The 21,301-nt window shown below is 40.5% G+C and overlaps 1 protein-coding gene across 1 annotated transcript in view; it reads right to left on the bottom strand.

Annotated features, from left to right (window-relative positions):
- Window positions 1–21,301, bottom strand: part of zmat4a (zinc finger, matrin-type 4a) — a 142,350-nt gene that overhangs the window by 55,121 nt on the left and 65,928 nt on the right. Inside the window, exon 4 of the mRNA XM_020590264.1 lies at window positions 8,352–8,508. Within this exon, the coding sequence (XP_020445920.1) occupies window positions 8,352–8,508 (157 nt within the window). The remainder of the gene's footprint in view (window positions 1–8,351; window positions 8,509–21,301) is intronic.

The following is a 21,301-nucleotide window of genomic DNA, read 5'->3' on the forward strand; positions in this document are numbered from 1 at the left end:
TGCTAATTGGGGGCTTACTGATGGGGATGTGGGAATTGTTGAATATATGTATGAGGTCAGAGTGTGATGGACTGGATCAACTGGAAAATGGCAGAAGCAACATTCAAATAAAGGAAACCAGACCAGTATTCTGTATGTCAAACTATAGTGGGACTACAATGGGGCTGTTGTATTCTGGTGAGGATATAACTGAGTTTAGTCCTACGCTATCACCATCTAGGCCATCAATTCTTGTAAATAGAAAGTCACTTTCGGCTTTTCCCATTTAGGGGTCGCCACAGCGAATTGTCACACTGGCGACTCACATGTTGACATTTGGCATATGTTTTAAGCCGGATGCCCTTCCTGACACAAACTTGACTCGAACCCCGACCGCAGCGGCGAGAGCGCTGCATGTTAACCACTAGCCTACCATGACTAAGAACTAAGTGAGAGTTATCTGCGGGTGCCCGACAAAGTCCAGGACAGAATGATGCATGTGTCATTAGTGGTAGTGGAGACTGGCTTCTGTGTAGCAAATACTGAACTGCATGTGCCAGCGAGGTTACTCAGAAATCCTCACATCTTTAAAGTAGCTGGATTTTAAAGTGATTCAGATAGTGGCTTCCCTGTCCTTCAATAAAGACAGATATTATGGCAGTAATTAGTCATAGTCACATCACTTAGTGTTTGTTTCCAAGGAGATGCAAACTGCTTTTGTTTGATGAAAAGCTCACATTTTAATTTAGAGCTTTATTTGTACATTTACAACAGTATATTATTTTCATATTAATGAAAATACATTTTAAAAACTATCAGACAGCATTTGGTGGGGAGTTCAAACTAATTGTGAATTGTGAGGTTAACAGAAAATTAAAAATCCATATCTATAAAATGGCAAAACACTTTCCTTTGGTCCACTTAAAGACTGAAAGAAACTGTTTCCTTGTGCCACACTAATGCTACATGCACGCACTGCAGTGTGTTTAAATGCCATGACCCCCTCCTTGCCTGACATTTGTGTGTAGACAGAGAAGCACTACAAATAGACCTATTTAGTGTAAACAGAGTTATATCTGAGGAAATTCAGCAAGTGTAAGAAGAAGGGATCAAAGTGCTCTGAATTTGTGCTGTTATCTCTTCCTTCAATGCCACTCCCTCTAGGATTTTCCTCACACCTCACCTCCCCTCTGCCTACAAACACTATTTTCACTTTGTCTCTGAGGGGAAATCTCTGTAAGCTGTGCAGATACTGAAATCACCTCCACCCTGTTCTACAACGCTGAACCTGCACTCCAGACCAGCTGTGCTTTAGACTTTGTAAAGTTGGCCATAGGACGATGGAGGAGAATATTTACAAAGCATGTTACTGTTAGGGGGCAACATTTTGCATCACCACAGTTTCTCAATTCATTTATTTTGTAAGACTGCAGGTGCACTGCTGGAGTTCATATGAACGCTTTTGATGCATGTTGCACTGAGCCAAAAACATTTCATGAATGTACTGTTTTCTGCTGAATGTTGGCTGAAGAAAAGAAACTTCTGGACTATGTGTGCTTTTATCCTGTAAAAAGAAGTTCATATATGAGGAAATATTGTGATGTTATGAAAACATTACAGTGCCTAGATGAGATGTGGCAAAATCAGTATAGGAGGTTTTTGGCAAAACTTTTCAATTCTGTTGACAAGGGTATTTCTGTAAATACTGTAGACACAAAAATAATAAAAGCCTTTACTGGCTGCTTTAATCATACTGTACTGGATTGGGCCTGCTGTAAAACAATTACAGTCAGGAAGAATAAGCAGAAGGGAAGGAAGCAAAGAATATATATAATAATGTTGAAAAAAAAAAACAGGCTGTTGTATTGTTTGGTTTTAGTCTTGTCTCATGATGCTGGGCTGAGAGCTTTTGTACTGAAAATAACTTTTTAATCAATTAAATATGGAGATAATGGCAAACATTTTCAGCTAGTTTCTCTTAGAACACACTCATAATGACGCAGTGGTAGTTGAGACACAAAAAGAGAGCTACTGTACAAACCTAGGATCCTTTCTCATCGCTACAGAGCTGGCCAATCACAATGTGAAGTGGGTTTCACTGGGTTCAGATTGGCAGTTTCAAAAAGTGACAGAAACATTTAGGCTACAGCATATATATTTTAGAATCTACTAGCAGCTAGGTTAGCAGCACAACACTATGAGCTATAAATACCAAGTCAGGACAATGGAAACGCAAGCATGATGTTTAGCAAATATGTTTGCCATCTTAGGATACCCTGTTAGCATGGTAAAATTAGCTAATCAGTACTAAACATAAGTACAGCTGAGGTTGATGGAATGACATTAGTTTTGCAGGTATTTGGTCCAAAACCAAATTACTGGACTAAATTTTGGCCTGGTGTTAGTACTACATAAACAATCAAGGTCAGGGTTAGGATCAGTTTAGATTCAGTTTGTCCTGTGGGGAACAGAAATTTCTGTAGCAAATATTCCTCAATATAATTTACTTAGCATGGTTAATTAGGCAGTTTCACAATCTGCCAAAACCTTAATCAGTCTTAATTTGTCTACTCTATTGCTCCAGATGTAAGTTAAGGACACACTTCATAGCAATTTATGGCAATGATAATAATAACAGCTCTAGGTTACTGTCATTTTCATTTATTTTTGGTGGTGCCAACTTTATGAGGATCTCAGAAGCGAGCTGCTGCACTGCACCAGAAAGGCACCAAACACAGTTAAAAGATATATGTATGTGTAGTGGTTAAAAATTAACAAGGTTCCAGAGGTAATATGTAATAGAACAGTATGTAGTTCATATATAGATATTATTTGTAGTAGTTGTGTAAGGGAGAGCTAAGTGTTTATGGGTTCATTAAGTGCATGTGAGCTGAACACTGCGCTTATATGAGTTGGTCAAGCTGTTTCCTGTTTTCGAGTACAGGGTGTTGTCTCCTAAAACTGGAGACAGGAAGCTAAGTTCAGAAATTGACGTAACAGCCTAAGGAAAGCTGCGGATAAAAGAGTGAGCCTGAAGGGGCTTTAGAGAGAAGAAAAGTGTACTGTAGACCCGGCCCCGGAGGGCCGCGGGAAACGAACTCAGGACTATGGACTCTGACTGACGGTACCTCGTGACCAACAACAACTGACTGGACAGACTGGCGCTTTTGACAATCTTTTTAATTAATGCTTTATCTATTTCACGGCAGGAAGAATGACTCTGGTCTCTGTTCTCTGTTCCCTATTAGATTTTCTGTTTCACTACTACTCTGTTCAGAATAATTGTAATATTAAAAGGTCATTTAAATTGGGATGATTTGTCTGAATTAATTTAGTCGGCATCACACTCTAGCCACGACATATGAAATGGTAAAATGCCACTGCAGCTCATTAGTCACTGCTGTTTCATTCAGATGCCATCACTTTTGGCACAATTACATTATACATTTTATTTGAAATGAATAAAACGAAAAATGTTGCTTGTGTTTTTTTGTCTATGTCTAATCAATTCAGTTTGCCACAGGTGGACTCCAAGTCAAGGTTGATTAAAGCAAACGGGCACCATTGACCAGTTAGGAGTGTCACAGCAAACCGTCTGAATACTTTTGTAAAGGAGGGAATCCAGTTTGTGGTTGTTAATAAATATACACAGTGTGACTTTATCATTATGGGTTATTGAGTAGGCAAACATTTATCCATTTAAAATTAAGGGGTATGTATACTTTCTGAAGCTACTGTACAACATGTTGAGATATAGCAGGGAAACAGAAGGGGGCTATTTTAGAGTAGGACTTTGTTCTGTACTGTATGTTACTGTTACTGCCAGGATTTAGACACATTAACTGCTGGTTAACAGGTTGAGTCTAATGTCCCTTGTTACAGTAAATGTGAGGGAAGAGAGCCAGGGCCATGTTGCATTTTAGCTCTGAAATTCTCAAAATCACTTCCCAGTAAATCAGAGCAGGGAAGAATTATCCCACATAAAGCTGCAGATTTTAAAGGAAGTGACATTCAGGGCAGCTTATGGCCCAGAAAACTGGAAACAGGCCAGAAAATGAATATATTGTAGTGCTTAGAGAAACAATGTAGAAAATGCATGAACCTGTGATTAGGCTATACAAAAATAGTAATGGCAAGTTAACATTCATTCAGCTTGCTTCAGCTACAGTATAAGACGGAAACTGAATTTGAACTGCAATGAATTGCAACACTGATATTCGACTAAAACGTATGCAGATCAGCATGTGCTATGGCTCAGTTAAAATATGCACATCAGCACAAGTGTGCTTGAGTAAAAGGGCAAAGATGAGTTATTGTTGATATTGTAGTGTTGCAGGTAGAGAGATACTTGGCAGTGTCCCCCAGAATGCTTTAGGGGGGAAGCACCTGGGGGATCCTCTGTAATGCCCTTTTGGGTGGGATACATTTAGTTTCAGGGTTGGCGGGGATTGTTCGGTAATATGGTTGTTGGCGTGGTTGCCCGTGTGTGTATGTGCGTGTGTGAAAATAAAAGAGAAAGAGGCAACTTCCATCTCCAGCTACTTCCTCAAGCCTACCTTACAACATAGAGGCAAATACTGTGCCGGTGGGAAAAAGATGAAACACTCATTACAACTGTTAGATGAAATTCTTGCATGTTCAAGAAGTTAATTTGATATTCAGAAAAACGGCTTATGCAGGACTTTTCAACACATTTCTGTTTAACGGTGGTGCATTGTTGAAATGTTTAACATGTGGTTTGAAGAAGGGTTGTCAACCCACAAGGATGATCTACACCATCTGTTTAAAAGACAAAAGAAAGTACCAGGTAAGCTTGTGAGGCTCTCGTCAGTGGTTACTGAAGCTTTTTTAACAGCACTACCTGCATAGACGTTTGGTGTCTGCAGAGAGTGAGGAAGAAAATGCTTGGCAATCTAGAGTTTTTGCAACTGTTTATTGGATAACAGTACGCTGCAACAACAGCAGGTCCCGAGTGGCAGGCGGATCAACACAGGAATCTGGCCAGTTCATTGATGTTACTTATGTAAAAATCAATGGCCCGGGCCTCCTGGTGCACTGGATTTATCTTCCTGACATTTTTTATTTGTGACAGATCTGGGTGGCTGTACAATAGAGGTGGCTTAAATTACTGTTTCAGAGGATAAAATAAGCCCAGTCCAAAGCTAGCAGTTCTGCTATTTCAGCTGGAATATGGGTGGTTTGAACAGTAACAGACTGAACACTTTCCTAACAGACTCTTTAGCGAATCCTCTGACTGTAGATGTGTAACAATTCATATGCATTGATAGAAAAAATTTTATTTCTATTTCATCATACTGTATATGTGAATTTACCTAGTGAGGTTTAGTGTCCCTTGATGTTTTAAATGCAGTTTCATGCATTTCCATTCAAGAAAGGATCCAAGGAAAGCACTAAAGAATCATACTTCTTTCAAAGGTTAATGATTAACAAGGTCAAATTCAGAGTTCCCAATTCTCTGAACATGAGCAGCTGTAAACCTAAACAGCAGAATTTAATTTTCTAACATGTCTGTCAGCTGGGGTGGTGAATTCTCAGTGTCCCAGTAGTTTCCTGGGTGCCAGTGTGACTGATGGCTGTGTCACCCTCATCTTTTAACAGGCATGGAGCTGCCTCTGTTCTGAGACACTGGCCACAGATGGCATCCTTAATGGCTGTGTTTGTCACTGACATGTGGCACAGAGAGCAAATGCTGCAGCAAAGGGTGCTGACTGAGCAGTGCATCCCCAGGCTGCAATCAGACTTAGAAAGCAAGGTACAGTAGTGTCAGAGTTCTCAAATCTAAAACCAAAGTATCTTGCTGTTTAGTCTATTGACAAGTTATTAGATATACTAATCTATATATACTGTATATGTATGTATGTATATATTCCACATTTATTCTGTTTTCGTGTTGTGTACATCAGGGGCTATTGGGCTAGAGTCAAATTACTTGTATTTTTGATAAAACTTGGCAATAAAGTTTATGCTTATTCTTTTGCTATCACATGAGGAGGAAAACATCTGCCCTGGGTGCTCCTTTAGGATCTTTCTGGAGAAGTTTTATTAAGACTTCTTCAAATATTTCTTTATTTTTGAACATTCTGCCAGTCTTTGAGCATTTTCAACTGTTCTTAAATCATCCTTTGTTTTATATCATGTTGAATCAACTTTTTCATCCATTTTATATGTGTTTTTCTATACTCAAGGCTGGTGTTTTATGCTCATTCCAGACGTTCTCATATCCTAGCATTGATGTGTACTGCTCAGAATGTTCAGACTCAGAATGGGTGGTGTCATCACATTCACTGTGGACTTCGGCTTCTCAGCTTGCCTCACCAGTTGGGTTAGCTATCACTTAAAGGATAGCATTGTTTCTTTCTTTTTCTTTTTTTAGCATGTTGTATTTCCACTAAAAGTGGGGATGGCGACTCTATAGCTAGTGCTAATCTTGCTCTGTTGTAGAGATTTTGGGAAATCACTGGGGAAATCATGGTTAGCCTCTGAGAGTGTACATAATAAACATGATGTCAGTCACATCACTTCTGATGCTGATCTCTCAATCAGAAGGAAAGCAAATACAAGATATAGCCATCTGGGGTAGCCATTACAGGTTAACTACACCTGATCACCTGGACATCAGGTCAGCTGGCAAGAAATTGGCCCAAAATTAATGACATGCAGCCTTTTCATAGACAAGACTTAGAGTGGGTGAGAACATAGAGTGAAACAGATCAAATGTTTGCATTATGCTGTACTGTCATCATCTTGACAATGCTCCTTACCGGCAATTTGACCACTTCAGTTCAAACATGTGGCCGGTTGGAACATAGGCAGGTATTTGACTCGGTCCCATCAGGTAAAACTGCCCGTAACACTTTGCCAGCTATGTGACTCGAGGTTTTGTTCAGACATGACACCTAGACATGAATGTCAAATTCCTGGCTAGGGGTACATATCTGAAAAGGGCTTTAGATTTAGCAATGCTCTGGGCAATATTTGACCTGATGATGGGGGTAGCTGTGGCTCAGGAGTTAGAGCGGGTCGTCTCCAAACCGGAGGATTAGCTTGTCCAATCCATATGTCAAAGTGTCCTTGAGCAAGACGCTGTACCCCCAGTTGCTCCTGGTGATGACACCGGTGCGTGAATGTGTGAGTGCTTGGGAGTGCAAATGGGTGAATGGCCAAATAGTGTGAAAGCACTTTGAGTGTGTTGTAATGCATAGAAAAGCGCTATACAAGTATAAGACCATTTACCATTTACCATGATGGTGCCAGATAAAAAGTCAAGTTTATCCTGAGGGGAATACAAACGTCTGAAACAAACTCCAAGGCACTCAATCATCTAGTTGCTGAGACATCACTCAGAATTACAAACTGGGCTGCATTCAGACTGAATTTCAAAAGTGTGACAAAACACAGCCCTCTCCATTCATTTCTATGAGGGACTGCTTTCACTGCAGCCACCACCAGCACCACACAGGACTCTGGCAAAACGATGCAGCCCCGTGGTGAAAAACTTGGATCTGGTTTGACTTTTGCAGCACCAGATAGTAACATCATCCAGCAAAGGTGCTGCGTTGACCAATTATGTAATGACGGACAGTCAGAACGGGGATGCCCATGGGAAGAAGACTCTTTGTTTACCATGTTATCATGAACAATGTGGAATACTGTTGTTTAGCAACAAACAGTGAATATGGAGAAGTTCATCTCTTTTATATAGCCTTCCCAGAGTGGTACAATGCTGTTATGAAAGAGTACAAAGATTGTACAGTTTGGTAGTGAGATTTCAAAGTCTCAATTTTTTTCTTGATAGGAGCTGCTTTGCTTGTAAATTTTCATTTTAGAAGGGTTTGGATCAAGTCAGTTTACCACCACATATCTGCAATTATTTGACACTGACAGTGTGATAACTATTGAGTTGTCATAATAGCTTAAAAGATGTTGAATGTTAAAGACATTACATCAGTGTACCTACATTGCTGTGTTTTGTCACACCTTTGTAAGCTTTCTGATTGGAAGACAACAGTGCTGACTACCGAACTATTTGGAACTTAAACTGCTGTAGACCTAAGTTTTAATAGCTTTAACAAAAGTGGATGCAATTCTTGGCAGCTGTAAAATTTGCTGAAAAATGTATTCCCTGTCAAACTGAATTTCAAACATTGTCAACACATGGCATCCTGTGTCTCATTTCTTAATGAGTTTTCTTCTCACAAATAAATGCAATTTGCTCCAGCCCCCACCCCTGTGACCCTCTACAGGATAAGTGGTATGGGGCAATGGATGGATTGATAATAATTCATACATATTTTCTTTAGAAATATGCTGCTTCTCTACAGTGTATGATGCATTTTGAATGGGGACTATACCTTTGGCTATGATGGCAGGCTGCTCCCCCAGTAGTAGTTTTAGCCTCTTGGCGTGGATTTTACCCTGGTAATGTGACTGCGCCACCACTGCTGAGGTGAAGGACATGTTACACAGCGTGCAGCACTTATTCTTGTCCACGTCGCCCTCGTCGCTGCCCTAAAAAAAAACAACACCACAGTGACATCTTATCAATGATACAGTCCATCAAGACATTCATTTATCTTTGGGAATCTTTAAATCAGGATTCAATCAGACAAGTCAGATGTATTATTAGGATAGGTGCACATTGCAAACATCACTAACCTCTTATTCTGATGAGGGGAGGTGTGCAACACTTAACTAAAATATTTAAATCCTGGTGGGATATAAATTAACCTATTGTACTCTGTGTTTCAAAGGGGGATAGTCAGACCAGTATGGTCGATGGTGGACTGCTCCCTGAGACTCCATCTGTGCAAGCTGCACCAAAACTCATTATCCTCAGAGGATGGTGAGGACGCATAGCAACCTGCCATTCACTGAGAGATGGATGCTATGGTTTTTATTAAGAAGTGAGATGGAGGAGAGGAAACAGTACCCTGCCAGGCAATGAAGGAAGAGAAGAGGCATCTTAACTCCCTGCCTTCTTTCAAACATCCATTCCTCATGCATGATACCAGATATAGTAGGTAAACAGCAGACTGTGGAGAAATATGTGTGTGTGTGTGTGTGTTTTGTTTTGAATCTGCCACCCAACAGTAGTTGGAAGCTGCTAGGAAGTTGTTTCAAAAATGTGCACAAAATTATTGTAACTGTTTAACTAGCTCTAAAGGAGTATTAACATTACAGCGGAGAAACAAGGATTTTGCTCCGAGGAAAAAAATCTGAATGCAACTGGTAATACCAACAATGTTTGAACAGTTACATGGCGCCGAGATGAAAAGCCTTTGAAAAAGGGACTGTAAAAGGCAGGCAGTCCAACAGCAGATGCACTTGGCTTGGAATTAATGTCACTTTGATTGAATTCTAATGCAGTCAAGGTTGATTTACCACGTTTGTTAAGTAAGAGCAGTCTCGTTCAGTGTAAATACAACTGTAAATATCTTTGCCTTCAAAAATAACTGGGAAAGTATTCAAACTAATCACAAATGCAAACCTATTCATTAAGCCACCTTTACACTGCTTGTACTTATTAAGAATGCTGGATATCAGCTGAGATATACAGTACCAGGTTCCAATTTACACTGATTTTATTATAGATCTTTTACTCTGCTCAAGGAAACAATAGGTAATTGTAGCCGTACTCAGTTACGCTCAGCACCACTCAGTCACTTTCAATTAGCCAGAGCAAGAACTTTATTCACTGCATTAGCCTGTTGTCTACAGAAAGAACGTTTCCTATCTACAGCCAGGTATTAATGGAAAACTGGAATAAATGGTGCGTCATGCACCTAATGTAAGCAGAAAAGATTAACAGAGTTCTTTTCATTTGTCAATAATTTCACCTATCAACTGACCATTTCCTTGTATTTTGCATATGGATGAATGCAATGTATTATATTTTACATTAGGTATTAACTAAACAGACCTACTGTAACATCACAAAACAACTGCAGTCTGTATACTGAATCCAGCATCCGTTTACACTTCAACATTGGTTTATATTTTCATTTGCAGAAATATAAATATTAGAAATATGACCATGTAGTAGTCAAGGAGTTGAAAATCTGATTTTTATTGCCCTTCAGCTATAACCTCTCACCATGCTGCAGTGATATACTGTACTGAAGAAGTCCGCCAGGGTGTGTCAGTTCACTGTCACCTCACTATCGGGTGTTGCTACGGGTGTGACAAATGTGAAGCCAATAAGGGCTGTGAAAGCACTGCTTTTCAGCCTGGTATTAAGTTTCATCTTTGTTTACCATTGTGTGGCTGCTAACACCGGGAAACAGGGGGAAACAGTTAGCCTGACTCTGTTCAAATCTGACTTCCAGCACTCTTAAAGCTCATCAATAGATCTTGTTTGTTTAATCTGTTGAAAGACTAAAATGTAAATTTAATAAGTTGTAATCTGGCAACCTCATAAGGATAATAGTAGTGCATTCCATTTACCACAGAACTCAAAAGTCGGAGCTAGGAGTGACATCACACCCAACCGTATTTTCCATTGTGTTTTGTGGTTTGCCCAAGCCACCAGGATCAGCGCTGGACAAACCATGTTACTACAGTTTCCTTGTTCATCACATGATGCACACTCGACTGGAAAGCATTTTTCCCATAGACAATCATTGAAAAAAGATCAGCTGTGAAATGGTGAAAACATTTTTGAGTATCACAAACCCTGCAAAATGAAGTCACCCTATTGTCAAGGGTGAAGACTTGGTTTATAGTGTGGGTAAAGGTTAGGGTAAGTCTCAGGAAATGGATCTAAGTCAGTGGGATGCGCTTTGAAGTGATGGAAATGTGAAAATGTGTGTGTGTGTGGATGAGAACACAAAGACACACACACGCAGGCCCTCATTCTGCCCTTGGCCTTGTCCTTCACTAACTCTTAGCACACAGGTGTACACACACATGCACACCCTTCCTTCATCTACCGGGGTAGATGCAACAGACCAACTATTCCATCTTATATGCAGGATTTCACAGTCGTAATGAGCAAATATATATTCAGGAAGAGACAAAAATACAGGAGATGAGACGCCACCTCCAAATAGGAAAGAGCAATAATTTCATGGTTAATTAAAAACAGATAAACGAGGAGGTAATTAAAGGGAAGTGTAATTAATGAAGTGGTAGGAGGGTGTATATTGCCAGATTGACAAGCACAGTGTTACAGACTTGCCTACCAAAAGCTTTATCAGTGTATTTGGGATATGGGTGCATATACTGAACGGCAGAGTAATAATTCTAATGTGAAATCATCATCTAACTTTGGGATGGTGGAAGGGTTTCTGATAAGCTCAGCAACTTGTTTTTGTTCCAGAAAAATCATGAGTCATCTGAAACAAGTCATCCAACATCTGCCACACTTCAGCAGTCATGTCTGCTGGGGTTTTTACGTTTTTGTCTGTAATCTGAACAGTAGAGTTTTATATACTGGCAGAATATACTGCTGTGTCGCATGTCTATCTCAATCCATTTATGTGAGGCATGATAAAATAATCCTTTTGATTTGCAAGCAGTAAATTCTCTTTGATGTCAGTGCTGGGCTGCTCATTTTAATCTTGGTTTACATGAAGCAGTGTCAACATGTTCATGCTTGCAGAGCCTCCATCTAGCATGCAACATTTTTTTTTCTAGCGCTGGAGTCGACAAGCTACATCTTCTGTCCATGAGGTAACAGCTTTGGGCTGTGGCTAGCCCGGACTGGATTGGCCTGATCCTGTTCTAGCATAGCTTCATATAATGCTTGAGCTAAATCTGCAGGTCAGGAACACTCGCTTTTCATGTGCATCTTCCTGAGGCACACGCATAAGAAATAAGACAGCCAAGTGCAAGGCTATCCCTGCAAAAAATGATAAAAAGGACTTTCTCCCAGCTTAGGTGTGGACAATGCAGTCTATGGCTGCCAGGCGGAGCATACAGGAGAGCACTAAGCAGGGCTGACACAGGGCTGTCTGCTGCTTTAGCCACACGCACAGTGAAGTCACCTTCACAATAAACAGTGTGTGGCACCAACAGAGCAGAGAATAGACTAACTGAATTCTACTCTAGTGGTAAGTGCGTCACAAGGTAACACAGAGAGAACACAAATTAACATTTGTTTACACACAGGGGAAGTGGCTTTACACATTACATATTTTTTGCCCTCATGCAAGAATCCAACACACAAATATTAGGGGGTTTTCAGAGCTCTCTGCTTTTTGCTATTAGAGCTCAGGTGAAGAAAATTCTGCTATCAGTGGGTTAGTTCCCCATGAGAACGAGTCAGTATGCACCGTATCAGGAACTAGCTCCGCTAATGGAATGCAGATGCTCTTAATGTTAGAAATTAAATCTGTGCTACTGTATGACAAGCTAAAATCTCCACTTTGTCCGACATATATGTCTCTGAGGTAATCTGACAACAAGGTCACATAGTTTATTCACATGAAATGCATATATACACACCCTTGACTCCAGTCTCATAATTGAAAACTATTCCTCATTTGTGGAGAAGTTAATCCTCTGACAGAGGAGGGTTCAATGAAAATCAGTAGTAAAGCTCAAACAAAGAATCTGCACATAGTTATGTAGTTGTGAATTGAATGAATTAAAACATTTCCAGCAAAATTCTGTCGTCATATACTGTTGATGTGGCAGAGTTTTAACTAACATGCAGATGGCATTTATCACGTCAACACTAGCAATGTACAACAAATTTGTGCAGTTCTGAAGGTTTGCTGAATAATCATACAAGCAGACCTCATGGGAAGAAAACATATTCACACGAGACCCATTCACTGACACGTTTGTCCACATCAAGCATCCTTCTCTTTGTCTTTGCACAAGGTTAAACAGTTCCGTGCACATTCTTGTGTTGAGTTGTGAACAGCAGGTTCACACTGTGCATGACCCAGCTCAGGGACTCAGGATATTCTGATCAGTTATTCCAATTCAGCAAAATGTGCAGCTGAGACAAATGCACACTCAGCACCTGTAATGAATATTATGAACCTGACATATCCATTCCAATTAGTTTTCCATTGTCCTTTACATGATACCTAAAATAAAATCCACTTAAAGATGATTTGAGATTGATAAGCAGTTTTTTTAAAGCAACACATCTGACCCCAGCCCTCCTCTCAGAATAAATCCCACATTTTGACTATATGGCATACAGTGTGTGTACTGTCTTCTATAACACATATAGCATTTATAGTAAGACCACTTAAAATTCAAGCTCAAACCTTTTTATTGAGCAACACAGAGAAAGTTGACCTCACTGATGATAGAGCTTCTCCCTCTCTCGTTCTTGGAATCCTTCAGTGGAAAACAGCACAGACCACCCACCCTGCTAGACGTGCTCAGTGCAGGCCAAATGTTGTCTTGCTGTGAGTGGACTGCAAGATTGGGTAACATGTTTAGTATGACTAAAGAGCCAAAATCATGCAGAATTAGAAATCCAGCTCTCAGAAGAATTGCTTCTCTTGACCCATTTTTGAGCTGGTTTAATGTTTGAATTAGCTGATCAACCAAACCTAAACATCCCTTGTCAGTTGTTCATCCTTTCACACTCTCATGAAAAGGTCTACTGTGACAGTCAGCGTGGCATACTAAATTGACTCCGGTTATTCAAACTTTACACAAAGGAAGCAGTTCCATATAGTGTGTAGATAGTATGCAGTCTAACCGTGGAGGAACAGCATTGTTAGGTCTCTCACACCTTCCGGTGGCTGGAAATGACTTTCTCTACAGCCACCTTTTGGCTCCTGTTTGAAGCTTCCTGTTTTGAATGGTTCAGTATCCTCAGATACATACAGTGCTGTGCCTCTGGGCTCATGCCTTCTTTCTACGGAGCTGTGCTTTCTGAAAGGTGTGGGTTTTTGCTAAATCACGGCCTCTAACTGGGAATAATGGCCCACCTCCCTTACAGAGCAACAATTCACACTCATCCCCTTTTAGAAAAGCTTAGGGGACATTTAAAATATTGAGGCACTGCTGTCTGGGTTTGAACCCCAGCGGACCAGGGCAGCTGTGTCAGGTTGGCCCACTGAGGAGCGCTGCAAAATACAGTTAGGGGGCAAAGAGGCATCATCCTCTCCTCAGTTCATTTTTCAAACAACAGAAGATTGACACATCAGGTCTTAGGAAACATTTGATTTAATATCTAACATCCCAATGTCCTTTATGTTTTTCCTGCTTTGTGTGCTATACTCTGTGGTCATTTATCTGTAACTGCTAAGACTTTAAGTGATGGTCTTTTTGAAATGTCACACCTTACAGATGAGGTTTGGAGTATCGTTTCCAGGCAAGAGCAAAAATGCTGCACAAAGGAACCAGCAAAATAAAAACTAGCACAACTAACTTTTCACTTCATGAACTCCCAAAAGGCCGACATGCTGCAGAAATATGCCTCAAAGCTGAATTGACCTCAGTGAAGACCTTTGTCTTATTGGACGTATTGGACCTTTATTTATCTTTAAGCACAGCCTCTTAACACTTGAGAAAAGAAATAGAAACCTCAGCAAAGTGGTAAAGCTTTGAAGAGACTTTTAGGATGACTGAGCCTCAACACCCTTGACAGCTGACTCAGTCTTGGCAGCAAGCACATAACTGAAGAACTGATTAAATCCAAAGACAACAATGATTGATAGGTTATGATTAAAACTGTGTCACTAAACTACTGCCAAATTCCTGTGAGAACACAAATTCTTGCATTTTCGCATATCTAAACAGAAATGAACATTTATCAGGACCAGCTGCCTTGCTAATCTACATGTGGCTGGGTGGTACATTTAAAAGAAAAATAAAGTTTTCCAACTGTAGCAAATTGTCCCCTAAAGAGTTCCTAAAGTTGATGCATTTTGTAGTCATGCACTGTTTGTCTCCTGTGAATGTACCGCTGTGTTATTTTGGTTGTATAAGTACAGTACAAGATTGTAGCTAAAAACTGTTAAAAACCAACACATCAGTCTTCACACCAAAATTAATGTCATAATTGGCTTAACATTTGAAATTTGTGTCCCTGCCTTACAGTTATCAAGGTATTGCTATATGCCAAATTATTCCTCATCTATAAAAAAAACTTTTGAATAATCAGTTCAAATAACAGCTATACAGCTCTCATTGTCATGCAAGATTTCAATCAGATTTACATTTTTTTGTCCTCTTTCTGTTTATGTTCATAACTGTTAGATCGGCTCGAACACAGGGGTCACAAAAATATGATGGACCCAGCTGGCTGACTTCAGTGCAAGCAGTGCCAAGTTTAATTACAGTGAAATACAACAAGGAAATGAATAATCAGGTAGAAGTGGGACCGGGTGTCGAGCTGCAGAAGTGAATGATGAGGAGAAGACTGGGCTGCGGACGCTGGGACTCACTCCTGGGCTGGTCGTGGTGGAAAGTACTGAGGAAGAACAAACTTTGTACATACAGTTAGTAGGAGACTGTGCATCGACCTGCGTGGTGGAGAAGGAGCCGGGTAGAGGAGGTCCGTGGTCCGGAGAAGCAACAGAGGCGAGGAGGAATGAAACAACGGAGCTAAAGACTGGAATAGAGCTAGGGCGACAAAACGTGAAGATACTATACAGTAAACGACAACAAGATACTAAACAGTAAACGACAACAAGATACTAAACAGTAAACGACAACAAGATACTAAACAGTAAACGACAACAAGATACTAAACAGTAAACGACAACAAGATACTAAACAGGGAGCTAAAGACTGGAATTAAACAGTAAACGACAACAAGATACTAAACAGTAAACGACAACAAGATACTAAACAGGCCTTATAACACTAGAGAGAACTGGCAGAGGAGTGAACGTAGAGCAGGGAATAAATAGGGAGAACTAATCAGGTGCAGCTGGTGGTGATCAGGGGATATGAAGCAGGTGTGTCGGATAACGTAATCAAGGTAAGGGAGCAAAAACAGAGTGAGGGGAGTGAGAAAGGCAGGCGCAGCCGGGCAAACCTGACAAAAACAACTTGGAGCAAACTGGCATAAAATTCAATGGCTTAGAAACAAAAACATAAGAGACAGACAGCTGAGTATGTTCTGTAGCCTACACATGGCACCTCCATCTGCTGTTTAGATTATGTAAAACCTGTGGCAATGCACATAGCCTCTATTATGGACACAGATTTCATACTTCCTGGTTCAAGGTTTATGCCCAATATGGCTAGTTGTAGACCAGACTCATTTAATATTTGTATTGGTTTTATCATGTTGACCTTCTCTGTCTGATCTCACTTTGAACTCAAACCTCCAGAGGCCTTTTTTCTGTCCCTTGAGCCTCCTGGCCTGCAGATTTAGTGTGCATGCATGGCATAAGAGATGTGTGTACATGCTGTAAGTCTGTGTGTGTGAAGTGTGCAATCTGTTGGATATTGCTCGAGGGGAGGTCAAGGCAGTGAAGCATAAGACTGTAGTCACTTTTTGTTCAGTCAAGGCAGTGCTGAACACCTGGGCCATCTCCAGCATGACTGTGCCGTCTCTCCACCAGGATGTGGTGGCAGGACTGTGGGCCTGATTTAATGGAAGCTGACAGGCAAACACCAAAACCAGCCAGCAAGCTGCACAAGTCTGCACATGTGTACTGTTTAGGATTAAAATACTAACACTGTACATTGATTAGCAAGTGAGACATATAATTCAAAGAAAAAAAAGATCAGAGAAATTATCCCTCACTGTTTATGAGGCAGAAATGATGTAACTGACCTAGTTATTAAAATACTTACATTTTAGGTATAAATTCATGGTCCCCTCAGGATAAATTGTAGTAATTTGGTAATCCATAACTGTCTTTATACTACAAATATAAGCAAAACTGAACAGTGTTTAGTGCTAATTAGCAAATTTGGGTAAGTTAAATGAAGATAGTGAAGATGGCAAACAATAATTTAAACCAGCATGTTTACTGAACTGCAGCGTCACATGCTAGCATGACTGTAGACTCCATTTTGTTGTTAAAAAGAAAAAAAAAATTTAACGGCGTGTGTGTGTGTGTGTGAAAGGGGGGCTATACTGCAATATCATTTCATTCCACTGTACAGCAACAGTTATCTACTAGCAACAGAGCAGCTCCATGGAGACAGTTCTGGTTTGAGTGCTTTTCCAATGGCATCCTGACACCTATTCTAGAGGAACAGGACAGGTACCATCTTTTAGCTGCTGTGGGGTTTGCATCAGTGATGTTTCTCTGAAAAGCCACTTGTCTCCTCTGTTTATTTATGGTCCATGCTATAGTAGCATTTCAGTGGATTACTATGTTTGTGTTGGCCATACACTCAGTCTGACAATGAGTTGTTTAGTATGCATGGGTAAGGTATAACCTGGTGATGTGAAGTGGTGCCCTGAGACATGCTAAATCAATTAATACCATGCTCTGATGACATCAGAGCATGGTATTAATGTCCATCATGTCCATCATAAATAAACATACATAAATCCACTTAGGTAAAAGATGTCTCAAAACGTCCCTAAAACAATCATGTTTTAAAGTTTTTTGTTTTTTTAATAAGATGGTAATCCAGTGACAGTCTGCTAACAGCTGATTTGGCATACTTGCCGATTTGGCAAAATGTAAACAAATAAAGGCTAAAAATGATGTTAAAATGAAAATTCACCTGACATCTTTGCCTATGCTCCAACTCTACCATGCCCCCCTGGGGAGGTTTCTGGTTTGTCCTGCAAAAGCTATGTCTTATCTCTATCAGATCCTGTAGAGAGTCACAGGGGGGCTGGAGCTAATCCCAGCTGACATTGAGAGAGAGGCAGGGTACACTCTGGACAGTTCACTTGGGAAACATAGAAACAGACAACCACTTACATTCACACCTACAGGGGACTTGGAGTTCGCAATCAACCTGCATGTCTTTGGAGCCAGAGTACAGACAAAAAGCCCATGCAGGCACAAGGACAACATGCAAACCTTGCACAGACACGCCCTGGTCAGCTGGGGTTCAAACCCAGAACAGTGAGAAAAGAGTACTAACCACTCTACCACCCTGCAACCCATACAATAAAATGTCATGTCAATTATATCATAATTTAAGATATCACAGTTTTGAACCAAGAAAAAAACCAAAACAAAAAACAATGCCAGCAAGGTTTATAAAAAGCTATCATATTCTGAAAACAGTATAGCCAGTATTTCAAGTGGCTGTCTGTCTGTGGCCGTCTATATTTACATCTTCTGATACAATCTAATGTGAGCTTTGTATTTCATAGAAAGTGCTAATAATGAACTATAGACTGTCCAGAGGTATTTTAGTTAGAAGCTATTACTCATTATGTAATGGAATAAATGACATATGATTATCTAAATTTCCCCAAAATCGTGTCTTATCAATTCTTATTTTGCCTCATCAACTGCCTAAAACCCGTCAGTATTTGATGTACTACATTACAACATGGAGAGAAGCAGTAATTTGAGAACCTGTAATCAAATAATGTTTGGTATTTAATGAGTGAAATTTGTCTGATTCTTTTCCTGCCCAACAACTAATCAATTAATGGACTCATCATTTCAATAATTTTGTAATACATACAGTAAATCACATCACAAATGCATTTCCAGCATTGTTATCAACAAAAACATTTCTGCCTTGCACAAATGTTCAAACATCTTTTGCATTGGTAATGACATTTTCACTGGAACACACAATTCTCATAGAGTTGTCACATTTGTTATTCCATAATTTGTTTTTCTATAAGATGCTCTGATGGAATCCTAGTTGTTGTCCAAACAGAAAACTGAATGGATTACAAAGCAAATCACTACAGTATGTAGAGTGAAAACCACAGACGCTGAACAAGTTTCCAACTGGTAAAACTGCAGCCTCCACACTGCTTTATGTTTATTCATTATTTGTCTCCCAGGTTTGATTTTATAACAAACTATCAAGAGTGTAATTTTGTTTAGCGGATCCCTGTCTGACTGTAGCACAAGAGGACAGCAGTCATCTGTGTTCAAACTTAATCAGGCTGAGTTCAAAACATGATATTTTAAAGTATTACCCTCATAATTACAAAACCCTGAGAACATAGTACACCCCCCACCCCACCCCCACCCCCCACAGGAGAGCAGCAACCAGCCTAACCAACGGCGTCTATAGTCGTCAGATGCCATCAGTTCAACCAGGTCCAGGCGCCAGGCAATGTCAGGCTGCACGCACTCCCACAGTCTCTGGAGGCAGTGCCGCCGAGTGTATTTTTAGGCAGTGCCACCTTATAAGCACAGACTGATCGCATCACATCTACGTAGTTTAAGTGGAGCCCTCTCCCATCAAGGCAATGTGCCCTTTTACCAAGAGCCTAAGCTTAGACTCTAGAAACAACATCAATCGATTGTGACACTTGGAAAAAAAGATAATACAATGTGTGAGGCTGCTGCTGCTTTGATCACATATTTTGTCATACAGCCTGTACATACAGGCAATGTACTGTACAGTGGAGTGGGTTTGAAATTCAGGAGGCTTTCAGAGCCCTAATGCTTGAGGTCTGTTGAAATTTAATGTCATATTATGCCACTGTGGAAACTGCACTTATACCTCAATTTACCCATGTATTTAGCTACTCGGTTCCCTTCCTCTGTTCTTCCAAATGTTAATGTATGCACTGTAAAACAGTGTGTGAAAAATTTACATAATCGAAATACATAATAGATGGCACACAACAGACCAAGAGGCTGACCTTTCACAGGGATGCTGAGCAGCTTCAGCAGAAAAGAGGTTCTCTGCCTCGCTCTCTGTCCCCACATCCTCTCCATGTCCCTCTCTGAGTGACTCTCAACGCCACCTGTCTCTCCTAGAACACATATTAACCCCAAGGTTGATTAGTCTGAATAGCTCCAAACTCCTCTTGTGGTTCTCACTGTCACCTGAGAGGATTCTGCATCATCACTCCACAGCACAGAGATTTTCTATCTCTATCCTACAGAGGTCCATGTGCCTATTAGTGAGCTGATGTCAGCATTTGATTAGGGAGGGAGCATGCCTCTATGGGCAGATTTGACGGTTGCTGTCCTGGTGGATGGCATGTCATTACGAGCAATACCTTCACTGTCACCAATGGGTGTCAGCTGGAATGTTTTAAAGCTGAATTTGGGTTTGATAGATACTTAATAAGGAATTTTTACTGTATACCACTGCAGTCACAGAAGAAAACTCAGAAGTTTGTTTTAGGATAGAACTGAGCAAAACTTGTAAAACAGCCTGGAGCAAAATCCTGAAGTTTGCACTATTTGTACTGAATGTAAGTAAGGCACAAGGCTTTAAACATTAAGTGAGCCTCATTTTATTGTTGCTTTTACATAAATGAATCCCTGGATACATAATTGAGGCCCTCAGTTTATTATTAAACTAGCCATGCTTCTGCTGTCTCTAAGTATGGCAGACTTTACGCAGGGATATGTAAGCTTTAGACACAGCTGACAAATTTATCCGTTGTTCGAAACATAACCCCTACAATAAAATACATCCATCCATTCTCTAAACCGCCTAGTCCCAAACGGGGTCACGGGGGGCTGGAGCCAATCCCAGCCAGCTGCGAGCGAAAGGCGGGGTCCACCCTCGACAGGTCGCCAGCCCATCGCAGGGCCAACACACAGACAAACAACACACACACACTCCTACGGGCAATTTAGAGACACCAATCAACCTATGCTGCAGGTCTTTGGACTGTGGGAGGAAGCCGGAGCACCCGGAGAGAACCCACACAAGCACGAGGAGAACATGCAAACTCCGCACAGAAAGGCCCCAAGTTGGCCGGGGCTCTAACCCAGAACCTGCTTGCTGTGAGGTAACAGCGCTAACCACCGCGCCACCATGCCCCAATAAAATACATCCTGAGGCAAATGCAATACAGGCTGACTTACTGAATAGGTGTACAAACTTTATGGTCATTGACTTAGTCCTATTAGTCGAGTTTTTCTTTTCATTTTAATTTATATGTCAAGAACAGTTTGAGAAACAATGTCAGACAATGCTGCCACAAGTCCAAATCCTCAACAGTAAGTCTGGAACCTCCAGAAAAGTGCACCACCGAGTAAAATGAGCCGGATACTGGCACTGATCTCCAGTGCAATTCGATTTTGATTTAAAAGTCCAGAACTAATTCATTTCAGTTTGACTTGATTCAATTCAGTTTAATTTATGAAGATTTATTTACATCAGACACATACCAATGTTGCACTATAGTGCTTCTCAAAATCACAGGCATTTATTTATTTATTTTGATGTTACATTCAACAATGAGCAACACTCTTGTTTCCTTGAATATAAAATTACATAACGTGTACATTACAGGCTGCACTCA

The sequence above is a fragment of the Monopterus albus genome, unplaced genomic scaffold (assembly GCF_001952655.1).
Source record: "Monopterus albus unplaced genomic scaffold, M_albus_1.0 scaffold12.1, whole genome shotgun sequence".
NCBI lineage: Eukaryota > Metazoa > Chordata > Actinopteri > Synbranchiformes > Synbranchidae > Monopterus > Monopterus albus.